This window comes from Opisthocomus hoazin, chromosome Z, assembly GCF_030867145.1.
Source record: "Opisthocomus hoazin isolate bOpiHoa1 chromosome Z, bOpiHoa1.hap1, whole genome shotgun sequence".
Classification (NCBI taxonomy): Eukaryota; Metazoa; Chordata; class Aves; order Opisthocomiformes; family Opisthocomidae; genus Opisthocomus; species Opisthocomus hoazin.
In genome coordinates, this window is record NC_134454.1 from 66,833,816 (window position 1) to 66,848,089 (window position 14,274).

At 39.0% G+C, this 14,274-nt stretch overlaps 1 protein-coding gene across 2 annotated transcripts in view; it reads right to left on the minus strand.

Moving 5' to 3' along the window:
* Positions 1–14,274, minus strand: part of CWC27 (CWC27 spliceosome associated cyclophilin) — a 130,289-nt gene that overhangs the window by 32,200 nt on the left and 83,815 nt on the right. For both annotated transcript variants that reach the window (XM_075446966.1, XM_075446965.1), the window contains exon 11: positions 8,109–8,206. In XM_075446966.1, coding sequence (XP_075303081.1) covers positions 8,109–8,206 — 98 coding nt within the window. The remainder of the gene's footprint in view (positions 1–8,108; positions 8,207–14,274) is intronic.

Sequence of the window (14,274 nt, forward strand, 5' to 3'; positions counted from 1 at the left end):
ACAATGAGGGTGGTGAAACACTGGAACGGGTTGCCCAGAGAGGTAGTGGAGGCCCCATCCCTAGAAACATTCAAGACCAGGTTGGACAGGGCTCTGAGCAACCTGATCTAATTAGTGGTGTCCCTGCTCGCTGAGGGGGGGTTGGACTAGATGACCTCTAGGGTTCCTTCCGACCCAAAACTTTCTATGATTCTATACCTTCAAATATCTCCTAATAAGTTAGTTCACCTAGTCTTCTGCTAGTTTTGGGGATTTTATGTCCATTTATTTGTATCCAATTGTTCAATATCTTTTTTGGTGGTTCAGTACTTGGAACTAAGTGCAATACTAGAATTGTGCTTTTACAGTTCATGCTTTTGTAGCAATGGCCACACAATCACAGCCGCATCACCATGCAAATTCATGTTCACTTTGTTTTCCAGTACAAACCCGAAATATCTTTCACTATTGTGGCTTTCCCAACTTATTCATTTTTTTGAGTGTGTGCATGAAATTATTTTTCCTTAATAATAAGGAAATAACCTTTTAACATCCCAGCCTGACTCTGAATTTATTTTCAATTACATTTTCCACACCTTTTCTCACCTCCCCCAGCCTAGTACTTCCTGTACTAGAATCTAGTATTTAGTGACATTTACTTTTGTTTCTTGATGAATAATAAATTCATGTTTTTAACAACATTTGTCCAATAGTCATAAGATCCAGTGTAAATACTCAGTCCTGTTTCAATTTTGGTAACACAGGAACCACAAAGTACAATATAGTGAGTTACACAGACCTAAGTAAGTTTAAGACACAAGACCATGCTAACTTTATAAAAACTTCAAATATATAAATATAAAATATTTATATAAATATAAAATATTTACAACTATAAGTGTTTTCACAATTAATATTATTACAAAAGTTTAGAGGCCTTTGCTCAATGAAATTATGCTTCTTAATTTACTATTCCAACATCGATACAAGATAGCAGTATTCTTAGGTTAGCAGTCACAAGCTCCTATTTAATCTTTCTAACATATATTCTAAATTCTCCTCTGCATATTCTTCAGAGTTGATGGTTCAGAACTGAAAAGTTCCAATAGATGCTAGAGACAAAATGTGAGTATCTGGATAGAAAGAAAAATGGAAGTATCAGAAAACTGCTTTTAGGTCCATATGAACCATGATGAAAATAAAAGCTTTGTCATAAGTGCAAACAGACTCAAACATTTTAGAAATTTAGGCAGTTGCTCTGGATCACTTTTGTGTCTTTGGATCACCTATAGTTACAAGGCTGAAATTCACAAAAGACAGGAAAACTTTGGCTACTTCAACATTCCCCAATAATATCATGAAACAGGAGGAAAACTGTTAGCTGACGCCCTGACACGCTCACTATATATTTTGGGGAGCTGTTCTATTTTAGACTGCCAGTTGGAGCTCATCAGGTGTGCTCCTGGAATGCATCTTCCAGCATGGCTTCATCCAAAAGTGCACATCTGGTCTGTGGTAAAACACTAATGTAGATGTTACATTTTACTTAAAATTCCTATTAGAATTTTAACTTTCCCCAGGTATTCTTGAAGTCTGCAAGTTCTTTCATCCTTTACCAGAAACGTACCTATCATTCAACTGTACTTGGTCTTTCCACACAGATGAGAAATTCTATACAATTCAAGTGACAACAAATTGATATGTCTGTGAAGGACATCTGGAGAATGACTTCTAAAATGCACTGGGTAGAATCCAGAAGTGAAAAATGACGATTTTAAACTGCACACTAACAAACTTTATATAAATCATAGTAACTAGTCAGAAAGACAGCATTATAGGAAGAGAGATTTAAAAAATGCCAGTTGATCCTGCCAGCATTTTGATACTTTTTGACATCAGCTGGAGTTGAGACAAAGGCAGCCAACAGGAAAACACTAGACAGTTTCATCATCTAATTATTTTTGTATTACAAATCATTTAAGAGTGTTATTTAATCATCAAGTGTTAATGTTTGCGAATGTTAGGCAGGCGGTGTAGCTGATACTTTGATACATATTATTTACTTTTAAATAAGAAAAACCAGTGGGGCTCCCCAGGGGTCAGTACTCCGCCAGTCTAGTTCAACTTACTCATCAATGAGCTGGTTGAAGGGACAGAGTGTACCCTCTGCGAGTTTGCTGAGGACACCAAACTGGGAGGAGCGGCTGATACACTGGAAGGCTGAGCTGCCACCCAGTGAGACCTGGACAGGCTGGAGAGTTGGGCGCAGAGGAACCTGATGAAGTTCAACAAAGGCAAGTACAAGGTCCTGCACCTGGGAGGAACAACCCAATGCACCAGTACAGGCTCAGGGCTGACCTGCTGGAGAGCTGCTCTGTGGAGAGGGGCCTGGGTGTCCTTGTGGATCACAAGTTGACCATGAGCCAGCAGCGTGTCCTGGTTGCCAAGAAGGCCAATGGGATCCTGGGGTGCATTAAGAAGAGTGCAGCCAGCAGGTCGAGGGAGGTTTTCCTTCCCCTCTACTCCGCCCCAGTGAGGCCCCATCTGGAGTACTCTGTCCAGTTCTGGGCTCCCCAGATCAGGAACGATGAGGAACTACTGGAGAGAGTCCAGCGGAGGGCTATGGAGATGATGAGGGGACTGGAGCATCTCACCTACGAGGAAAGGCTGAGGGCTTGTTCAGCCTGAAGAAAAGGCTGCGAGGGGACCTTATAAATACTCAGAAACATCTTAAGGGTGGGTGTCAAGAGGATGGGGCCAGACTCCTTTCAGTGGTGCCCAGAGACAGGACAAGAGGCAACAGGCACAAACTGAAGCATAGGAAGTTCCGTCTGAACATGAGGCAGAAGTTCTTCACTCTGAGGGGGACAGAGCACTGGAACAGGCTGTCCAGAGGGGATGCAGAGTCTCCTTCTCTGGAGATATTCAAGACCCGCCTGGACGCGGTCCTGTGCAACCTGCTGTAGGTGACCCTGCTTTGTCAGGGGGGTTGGACTAGATGATCCACAGAGGTCCCTTCCAACCCCTACCATTCCATGGTTCTGTGAAAAACAAAACACTTTCCTTTTCCCTGAAAAACCAAACTCTATTTCTAGAATCTTAGTTCCTCCTATATGTCACAAATGTGAACCCAGCATCCTAAGGCACAGAACATGCTGTTGTTATTCTTGATTCTGTAAAGACAGAAAGCTTCCTTACTAAAATGGAACTTCAAATGACATACACAAAGTGATCTGTAAAATGCTGCAAAAAGACACCCTGCTTTTCAGATCTCTCCTTTATTTGAAAGCTCAGTTCCTCCCTCTTAGTCTGAGTTTTGGCAGTACTCACAAGTGAGCTGTTGTCCTGATAAATTAGCAAAGACAATCTGACTCCCGAACTTCTAAGGACAGATTAAAAGAATGTACTTAAGCTTGAATCTCTACCTTGTTCTGGTTTTATTGCTGCTGGCTCTGAAAAAACATCTAAACTGAGAGCTGGAAAAAAATTTAGAGGTAGAAGAAATATTAAAGCATAGATGAAGAAGACCAGAAAGTAAGTTTTGATTATTTACCTAGCTATTAATACATGGATTTTATTAGACACCACACAAATCACTTAGAAGCAGGAATGGGAGAGTACAAATTTTATTGCTTTATAAATAAAGCCTTTTCCCAAAGACTATTTGTGGTTATCCTATAGGGCCATCCCTTTTGGCAAAACTAGTTATTCACAGAGGAGAATCACAACTACAAGAGATCACAACTACGTATTTTGTTTACATAATTAGTAGTTTTAAATTTATTATATTGGTTTCACTAAATTCTGGTGTCAAAACACAGGGTATTTGTGGCAACTTCATGCCTATTCTATGCTGCCAGTGTCAATATGCGTCCACAGCTAGACAGAGGATCATTAATGTATTTTTCAATTAAATATCTAATGAAAAGACCATGCTCTATAAATTCTGGTATTTTACAATGGTGTTTTGATCACTTTTAAATGTCTGCCATCATAAACTTATCTCTTAATTAAAGCTGTTCTTACATTTAATCCAGAATCCTTTATAATCCAAACTATAGGCCAGGTATACAGAAAATCTCCCATCTGCCTTTCAGTCATCACCTTTAAGGACTAAACGTTCATTCTAGCTAAATGTAGGAATAGTCTCCTCTCCTTTAGGACCGTATCAACTATGTTTAATGAATTTTTTTATGTTTTTTCTTTGGGAGTGGATTTTGTAATGGTAGATTCTCTACCACCAGAAAATTTTTTACTTCCTTTGTTCAACAGTGAATTACATTTCTTTGTGCAAGACTTCCTCAAAAAGGGAAACGTCATTAGGGCATTGATTTTCTCTTTTCAGGGTACAGACAAAATAACTCACTAGATAACCAGAGTAAGTTATTTTAACAGAAAGCAAAACATGAAGAGAGTACTGTCTTACTGAATTATTTTGGCAGACCTACAACCAAGCCTTTATTTTAACTGCTTGGTCTAAAGACTCATAGTGATGGTACACACAATGCTTTTGGTTAAACGCTTCCACCTAACTATTATCGCCATTAGCAAGATGCTTTGCTCTCCTCCCCTTCAAAGCCTTCTTCCACGTCATATCTTACCTTTCTTTTGATTAAGTTGTGTTTCACAGAATCTTGAAAAACAGAACATCTAAGCCCATCCCTCACAAAAGGCAGGAGCAACCTTTTCTACGCCAGTCCTAAGAAGTATTTGCCTCATCTGCTATTAAACAGTTCCACTTTATAGGGCATCTATTCCAATACTTATCTTTAGAATATTTTCTCTAACATTTAACCTAAATCTCTCCAGCTGCAACTGAAGCCTACTATCTCCTGTCCTCTCCACAGGGATTACATAGAATAATTTCTTCTCCATGGTAGCCTTTAATATTCTTGATGATCACTAATATGTCTCCTTTTACAAAGAAAGCTCTTCTCTAAACTAAACAGCCCCAGTTCTTACAATCTTCAAATATTATGCTTTCCAGATCATCAGTCACCTTTGCTGCTCTCCTCTCTGCTCCCTTAAGATGCCTTGTATCTTTTCTCCAACTGCAGTCACCAGAACTGGGCAAAGGATTCAGGCTGAAGACCTCCCCAGGCTGAACAGAAAACCAGCCTGTCTTGCATACAACAGTCATTTTATAAGTTTTACAGTACTCTTTAGTCTTTTTCAATAGTATGGCACTATGAACTTGCTCTCAGCTTTCTACTTATTATGCTTCCTAGATTTTGAGCTGCCTAAACACTACCTAACATCTTGTGCTTGTGCAACTCATAATTTGTGAGAGAGGTACCAACCACTTATTATAATTATCTTTTTTTGCTGATACTTCCCAAGGTAAACATATTTTGTTTACCTTGACCTGGCTTTTAACTTCTATGAACCGACTCCATCTACCAACCCAGCACAATACTATCCTACCAAAGAAAAAAAGGATCACTTTTCTTCCAGTTTAAACTGAATGAGATCAGTAAAAGCTGCAACATGGACTAGTGGAAGAAAAGAGAGTGAGCCACTCAGGTCTTCACTTTAACAACTGCATGTGAACATGCAATCTTAGTAAGTAAGTTTGCGTTTTTCTTCATTTTCTTCTTTCCTCTCACCCTTCCCCATCCCATATATTTTTTCAGTCTGCAGATGTAATAATGGTAACCTGTTGTTTTCTCCGGACCACTAATAAGCAGATCCCCAGGAATCCTCTTTTCCAGTTTGATTAGAAACAGTTCTCTTAAAGCATTTTGTTACTGTTTTGTTAATGTTCATATCTCTGGGATTTTTTTAGCCAATTCCCGAATACGCTTCAGTGAATGCCATCAAGTTCAAATGATTTAAATGCACCTAATTTATCCAAGTAGTCTCCAATTGCTTGTTCTGTACCTGAACACTTCCTGTCACTGATCATATGTAACCATACAATCAAAGTTGACAACTATGCTGAAGACAGAGTGAAAACAAGCATTCATGCTTTTTTCCTCATTGTTTAGCCAAAGGCAACCAATTCTCTTCTTGCTCATTTGTCTCCTGTTACTGTATTTTCATTAATCATTCTGCCCTTCACTATTTGCATCTTATTTAATGTCTTTTTAATTTTGTCTTAAATTTTAGAACATGTTTATTTTTCAAATTTTTAGTTAAGTAATCCAAGAACTTGCTGAATAGGTTCTTTCCTGCCATATATCTTTTTCAACAGGTACTGGAACAGACCCCTTCCTGTGCTCTGACAGTAATCACAAAAAGGAAAACCGAGATTATTCAAGATTATTTTCACCATTAGCTGTTGCCTACAGATTTTCAACAGGTTTATATCCTACCTGCTATTTATTTCAGAGAGACTAAAAGAACCAACAACCCTGGTATATAAGCTCAGTCTCCTTGAATAAAAGGTATCCTTCAAAATCTTGCCATAGTAGTAGCTACAAGTATTGCCCAAGTATTACTTTAGTCTCTCATTGTAAAGGTGGATTTATTCATATTACTCCACAGTAAGTCCTCTGACTTAAATGGCATCAGAACAGGGATAATGTTTAAGTGGTAGTACTACAATTGCCGTACATGGGACTATTCAACATAATTTATCATATATGTACGTAAGGACTAGTCTTTACCTCTTCTACACTTCTACTTGCAGTTCTTTTTTCATATGGTTAGCAACAGCATTCATTATCTTGCCAATGAGAACTTATATTCATTCAGTGATTGAGCATGATTCCTAGAACTTTTTCAGAGCCACTACTTTGTAAAACTTGGTGGCAGATTTCATACACAAGTTCAAGATACTGTATTTTTTATTTTGCCAAACTGGTTGCTGATGAAGCTCACCTGCTATTCAGGAAAGCTCATGAGTTTTTCTAAAAATTATGTTATACTTTCTACCTCTCTTCTAATTTGTGTGTCAATCTGGAAACTTTTCTGAATAATTTTATATTTTCTTCCAGATTTCTTATGGTAACTGGACCAAGAATCCATTCCAGAAATGTGTCTAGCAACTCCAGAGTGTTTAAAAAACAGTTCTTTTTTTTTTTTTCCTTCAGTTCAGCTAATAAAAGGTGTTAAACCCACCTGAACTACAACATGCACCTTACATGCTATTATAAACTTAGCAATTTGTCCTGGTTTTGGCTGGGACAGAGCTAATTTTCCTGTCAGTAGCTGCTGTGTTTTGGATTTAGTACAAGAAGAATGTTGATAACATGGATGTTTTCAGTCGTTGCTATGAAATCAAGGACTTTTTCCAGTCTCCCATATTCAGGTAATGAGCAGGTGTGCAGGAGCTGGGAGGGAGCACAGCCAGGCAGGCAGCACAAGGTGGCTGGTGGAAATATCCCTTACCATGGACGGCATGCTCCGTTTGTGAATGGGGGTGGGCTGTACGCTTTCTTGCTCTCTCGCTCGTGTGAGTTGGAATCCTTTCTTGTCAGAGTGTTCTAACTCTTTCAGGAATTTGTGATTTCAGGGTTCTGTGCTTGCTACTCAGGGACTGGATGCAAATAGGCCATCGGGTGGTGAGAAAAAATGTATTGTGTAAAAAAACCCCAAGAAAACCCCCCAAACTATGACAAAATTCTGCACACTTTGAAAGAAGTAGAATATAAAATTTATCTGACAAAGAATTGGGCATCTGAAGATCCCATTTTGCTAAGGTTTATCAAAAATATGGAAATGACGTTCTGAATTTGAGTTCCACTGGTGTCATAAGATGCATAAAAGTTTGAAGTTAGTAGCTTTGAGTTCAAAGTTAACCATCTGCATTTAACTCTCTTTCCAAGCTGGAATGTCAAGAAGACTTTCCAAGTCAGAGGTCAGAACACGCATGTCCCACCAAAGAATTCAATCATATGCCATAATATTTCAAATCCAGAAGCTTGCCCAACTACACAGATGCATCTAAAGACTGTTTGGAAGGAGAAATACCATATCCTTTGAAAGAACACTTGCTGCCTGTACAACTTCTTTATATACTGGCATCCTTATATTACTACCATTCTTAAAGAAAACTACTTTTCTTGGAAAAAAATATCTACATTTTAAAATATAGTGTCCACATTTCTCTACACGAAACAAAAAATACTTTAAAACTGGAATGTTAACTGGAGATCTACACAACACCTGCTATGATATACTCTTACCTTCCTTTTCTTTGGGTTTTAAAGCCTGCTCTTCTTTTTTCTGCTTTGCTTCCAGCAGTTCACGTTTCAGCTGTCGTGCTTCTTTCCGTAGCTCCTCACTGCAAAGAGAAAAACATTTACAAGAATTTAATCTTATGGGAATGTAAAGCCACTCAGGAGCAACAGAATCAAAGTTAATGGGCAGTAAATCTCTGACATAAACAAAGGGAATGTACTCAATCACTGATGCTAGGAACATGGCTTAAAAATCAATCAGAACCAAAGAAAGTTCATAGTTTCATTAGCAGAGACAACAAAAGAACATAACAGATGACTTCTTTTAAGACCCCATTAGAAATACGTCAAGGACATGGATAATAAAACAAAGAACCACCATTCGTATTTTTAATTTAACATTGTAATATTTAACCATGAGACCCACACAAAAAGAATTTAAAGCACACGCACTGCCAAATAAATATTATCCTAGAATCATAGAATGGTTTGCGGGTTTGGGTTGGAAGGGACCTTAAAGATCATGTCATTCCAACCCCCCTGCCATGGGCAGGGACACCTTCCACCAGACCAGGCTGCTCAAAGCCCCATCCAATCTGGCCTGGAACACTGCCAGGGAGGGGGCAGCCACAACTTCTCTGGTCAATTAAGCACTTTGATATTTGGCTCCTTATAGACTCCACACTTCCTACAGTTTTTATTCCTAGGCTCCCTTTACCAAGTTAGGCTGATGACAAAGGTAATCCAAAAAGCCTGCATACTAAAGAGGCACCCACAAGAACTGACTGATAGGAAACTAGGCTATACTGACAAGCCAGATTTACTGGAACAGAACTAGAAAGAAGTGACTTTTTGTAAACAGGAAAATGTCAAGTTGATGAGGTAGAGCAGACTCAAAATAAGGGACTAGAAATCATTCTATATCTGCCTGCTACACCTTTGAAGCACAGGTCTTTGCATGCAGTAAATCTGCACTCAGGTTTCATGTAATTCAGCTGTTGGTTTGTAGACAATTAATGCAGTTGCCTCCTGTTCCTAGAAAGTTTCTGTTGCTACAGAGGCATAGCTCTAGTTGCTCCATGCTTGTCTCGCTGCTTTCTTGGTCCCACTGCTATGTTGCAGGCTCTCCTCTTGCTCTTGCTCCCTGCTTCTTCCTCTTCTTGCCAGTTCCTTCAGCCTGGAAGCTGTCCTCCCTCCCTCAACACACAGAGGTACTTCCATGCAGGTGTACTCTCCTCCCCTGCCTACTTATGACCACTCTGAAGGGCCAAAATGCACAAAAAAAACCCAAACAAGTAACATGCAACTGCTTTTTCTCTTCCTGAAATGGTATTGCCAATGTTGCATACAAAACCAAGAACTACTTCCTTCCTAAATGTCATATTTTGGAAACTGAAAAGTAGCTCATTCTTTCAAATGCTAATCTTTTATCTCCACAGTTTGTGAAGAATATTTCCATGAAATCGCTTAAGTACCAAGCTGGATTCCACCGTGCAGAAATTTCTTTTAAAACTAGACAACAGGGACCAAATTTCCTGCTACCAGTGGGTTTTTTATAGCTTTTGAAAGTAAACTACATTTGAAAAAATGAAAGCCATAACTTTCCAAGTACTGGCTAGCACTAGCTTATACATTAACAAGAGCATTTAACTTTTAATCTGAAATATCTTAGCCTAATTATTTTGCCATAATTACTACAATCTCTTAACTACATAACCCTCAATATCTTCTTCTGACTGAAGTTGGAACATCCTGAAAGGTAACAGCTGCTAAACAACTTTACCAATAGGCTTATACTATTCTAAAGCCAAGCACAATGGTCATAACTGTCTCAACCATCTGTTCCATATTCAAGATCAAGCAAAGAAATAACTCTGTGTATATGTGTCTGTATATGTACGCATACATGCAATAAATTACACATTGAATGTTTCTGAAGACAAGTATTATAGATTATATTCTTTTTCTCTAAGTATCATTGCCAAAACTCTCTAGGAGACTTAGCTCCAAGAAGCACTATGAGAAAAAAGAAAATCCAGAAAACTGCCTGTTGAAGTCTAAAACTAGAATGAAACAGCAACATGAAAATAATTTTTGACTCAGACTCATGAAATCATGGAATCATTTTGGTTGGAAAAGACCTTTGAGATCGCTGAGTCCAACCATTAATCTTCCACCTGAAGAAATAAAGCCCATAGATAACGGGTAACCTTGAAAAAGAAAGAGCATCAATAAATGAAGTGGTAATTAGGTATGTTTACTGACCATCACAGTAGATTTCAGGAAATCAGAATGGTCGTACAGTTAAGACTTAAAAAGAGATTACAGAATTGCAAGGTTAATGAAGTTGATAACTAAAACTGATTATTTCTCTCATGTGTTCCCTTTCCTCATCTACCACGTAAAACCATCAACAGGAATCCAAAAAGTACAAGTAGTCTATATAAGATCTGGTGCCAAAGGAAAATGTAACAGGATCAGGTAGGTGTTTCAGAGCCTAAAGAGGGGAAGACTTAGTTTATCTTTGTAAATGCAGACTGTTTCTAAAAGCATAAGAATATCCAGCTATCACGACTGAAACCATAGTTAATATGATACAGAATCATAGAATCCAAATAAGAAACTACTCATACCAGAGTTGATTGAAATCAGAATATTAATTTTACAGAAAACCAAAAAAAATTCAGCCAAATGGCTTCAGAACAAACTGCATAACTCCAGGATTTTCAGATTACTTCTTCAAAAAAACCAGAATTGTTTTATTTTAAAAATGTCTAGAGAAATCAAGTCTAGAAATCCCTTTGAATTTCTGGTTCAGCTGTGGCTTGGTTTGATAGGACTGACAGGAACTCCAGAATCTAGGAGCTACGAGAATTTGGGTAACCGAAGGCTGAAATTTAGTTACACCCTAAAGACACCATGCATGGTGAAGGCATCAGCTTTCCTAGCAAACTATTTCAACGTGTAATCAACAAATACCTCTACACTGTTATCTTGGTCATCACTAAGGCTTCTCTTTATCAGACTAAGTAATCTATACTTTTTTAAGAGTTCCTTTTAAAGGAAAGACTGTTCTCCTAGCTTTCATCACTTCTCTTTACTTCAGAACTCCCTGCAGTATTTCCACAATCCTTTTGAATGTGGACTTCAGAATCAGACATACTGGTAGGTTCTAGCATTCCTGTAGGGCCCTGCTAGTGGTGTACGTGGTACCTTAGTTTTATCTCACCAAGGAACACAAGACCATCACTGCATTGAGCACTCACATCATTTTCCACAATGACTCTAAGCCCACTTCCTGGTCACTTCTTTCCAAAATATCATTCAGTAGTTGTACTATCCTGCAGCTGCAACCTGCATTTCTGTACAATCAGTTGTACAACCTGGTATTTAGTTCTATTACAAGGGGTTGTTTATAGCATTGTAGCCACTTAGGTATTCAATTCAAATTATTTGTAACAGTCTGTTCTCAGATACCCTATTATCTTCCTACAAAGACTTGTTAAAAATAAGATGTCAGTGGCTTTTAAACAAATGTTTGATGCAAATCCACCTGTACTATGAACACTGTACCAACTCAGTTATTTTTATAAATCAAAAAAGTCAACCCTTTTTAAACCTGTATCATCCCCTCCCTCCAGTTTCCCCAAATGGCAACACAGTTAACTCCCACCTAAAAAATCACACTAACCAGCATTAGTTACAACTTCTGTCGTTATTTTTTTTTTGTTTGTTTGTTTTTTGCTGAAGAGTGTACCAAACAAACTATCCTTTTACAACTGGTTAGGAATGAAGCAAGCCTAGCTTGTCCTCACTTCTCTACATCATACCCTTTGCCATGATTATAGACCCTGAAATAGTAATTCTGTTCTTTGGAATTCTTGTAGTTTTCCAATTTTTATTAAAAATGGACACTAGTAGAGCAGAAAACACTGCATTTTCACCAAAGTTCTTAGACTTCAGTTAGCTAGGCCTGTTACCTGAAAATGCTAATCTTAAAAGATGCTGCCGAACTTCCTGCTTTTTAACTGATGTGAAATTTTTATTCCACTCTTCCACACACAGAACATAAATAACTATTGAGTAATTTTTCATTTTCTATAAAACAATTTTATCATCTTAATACAGCAGATGACTTAATATATAAACTACCTCAGGGGTTTCCCCCTCCCGCCCTCCCCCTCTTAATCTAAACTGTTTAAGAAAAGCCTCCTTGCTTACTTTAAGCATCATGGTAATGACATAATTTTGACCTGTCTTGTTGGTATCTGTATTTTAATTTGACATATTCTTAGCCATATCCTTTTTCATTGATTCCATACTTCTTTTAAATGAGAATGTTTCCCTCCCAGTGTGACTTTATTCCAATTTGGATATCCCTGAACAATTCTTATATTTTAATAACACTTCAATCCATCTTTAATTTTCCAATTCAACTACACATATTAAATGAAATGCTACACCCAGAGACTAGTGGTTCATCGCTCAACGTCCAGATGGAGATCCATAACGAGTGGTACCCCTCAGGGGTCCATATTGGGGCCAGTACTGTTTAAAATCTTCATCAGTGGCACAGACAGTGGGATCAAGTGCACTCTCAGCAAAGCTGCAGATGACACCAAGCTGAGTGGTGTGGCTGACACTCCTGAGGGATGGGATGCCATCCAGAGGGACCCGCACAGGCTTGAGAAATGAGACAGTGTGAACTTCAGGACGTTCAACAAGGCCAAGTGCAAGGTCCCGTACCTGAATTAGGGTAACCTCCAGTATCAATACAGGCTGGGGGATGAAGGCATCGAGAGCAGCCCTGACGAGAAGGACTTGGCTGTACTGGTGGATGAAAAGTTGGACATGAGCTGAGAATGTGCACTCGCAGACCAGAAAGCCAACCATATCCTGGGCTGCATCAAAAGCAGCATGGCTAGCATGTCGAGGGAGGGGATTCCGCCTCTCTGCTCCGCTCTGGTGAGACCCCACCTGGAGTCCTGCGTCCAGCTCTGGAACCCTCAGCACAGAAAAGACATGGACCTGTTGGAGTGGGTCCAGAGGAGGGCCACAAAAATGATCCGAGGAATAGAACACCTCTCCTGTGATGAAAGGCTGATAGAGTTGAGGTTGTTCATCCTGGAGAACAGAAGGCTATGGGGAGACCTTACTGCGGCCTTCCGATACTTAAAGGGGGCTTATAAGAAGGCTGGAGAAGGACTTTTTAGCAGGGCCTGTTGCAACAGGACAAGGGGTAATGATTTTAAACTAAATAAGGTAGATTCAGAGCAGATATAAGGAAGAAATTTTTGCAATGAGGGTGGGTAAACATTGGAACAGGTTTCCCAGAGAGCTGGTGGATTCCGCATCCCTGGAAACGTTCAAGGTCATCTTGGACGGGGCTCTGAGCTACTTGATCTAGTGGAAGACATCCATGTTCATTGCAGGGTGGCTTGACTAGATGACCTTTAAAGGCGCCTTCCAACTCAAAGTATTCTATGGTTCTACGATTCAATCATGAACAGTATTTGACTGCTAATCTCTAAGCCAGCAATAAAGTGGATTAACATATCTCGAACGATTTAGCTTTCACCTAACAACGGAGAAGTGCCTTTTCTTAACTTCAACACAGCAGAAGTACCTTAATGATTTATTTGCAGTTTTTTGTACTTCATGGCAAAGCAGGCCTCAGACACGCAGAAGTATTCGCCTGGAAAATCTTCCTCAATTTTCTATGTTCCCAAGCCTAAGACTGTTTCAGAGAGTAATGTCACAAATCAAATAAAGCTAGAATACACTAGATGCCAAGAGACATCCAAATGGCTGGACAGATTCCATGCACAATCTGATGGAGACTGCCTGACCTTAACACTCCTATTGAATTTGGAAGAAAGCAGATTTTGGTGGATGAAGATTCCATCCCTATGAAATCAAATGGGAAGCAATGGTTTGAACACAAGACTAAAGGTTAATAACGTAAGTCTTCTCTTGGTTCTGTGCCTAAGGATCTAACCCACAAGTGAGCAAGCACACAGTTGCTACCCCGTGCCCTTAGCTGATGAGCTGTGAGCAAGTGTAGATCCAAAAATTCAAGACAGTATTGCTATGGTATAGAGTTTCAGTACCTTAGCCACTTTACTGATTCAAGCTTAGTTGTTTTTCAGCTGTGTTAAAGTGCCTGCAAAAC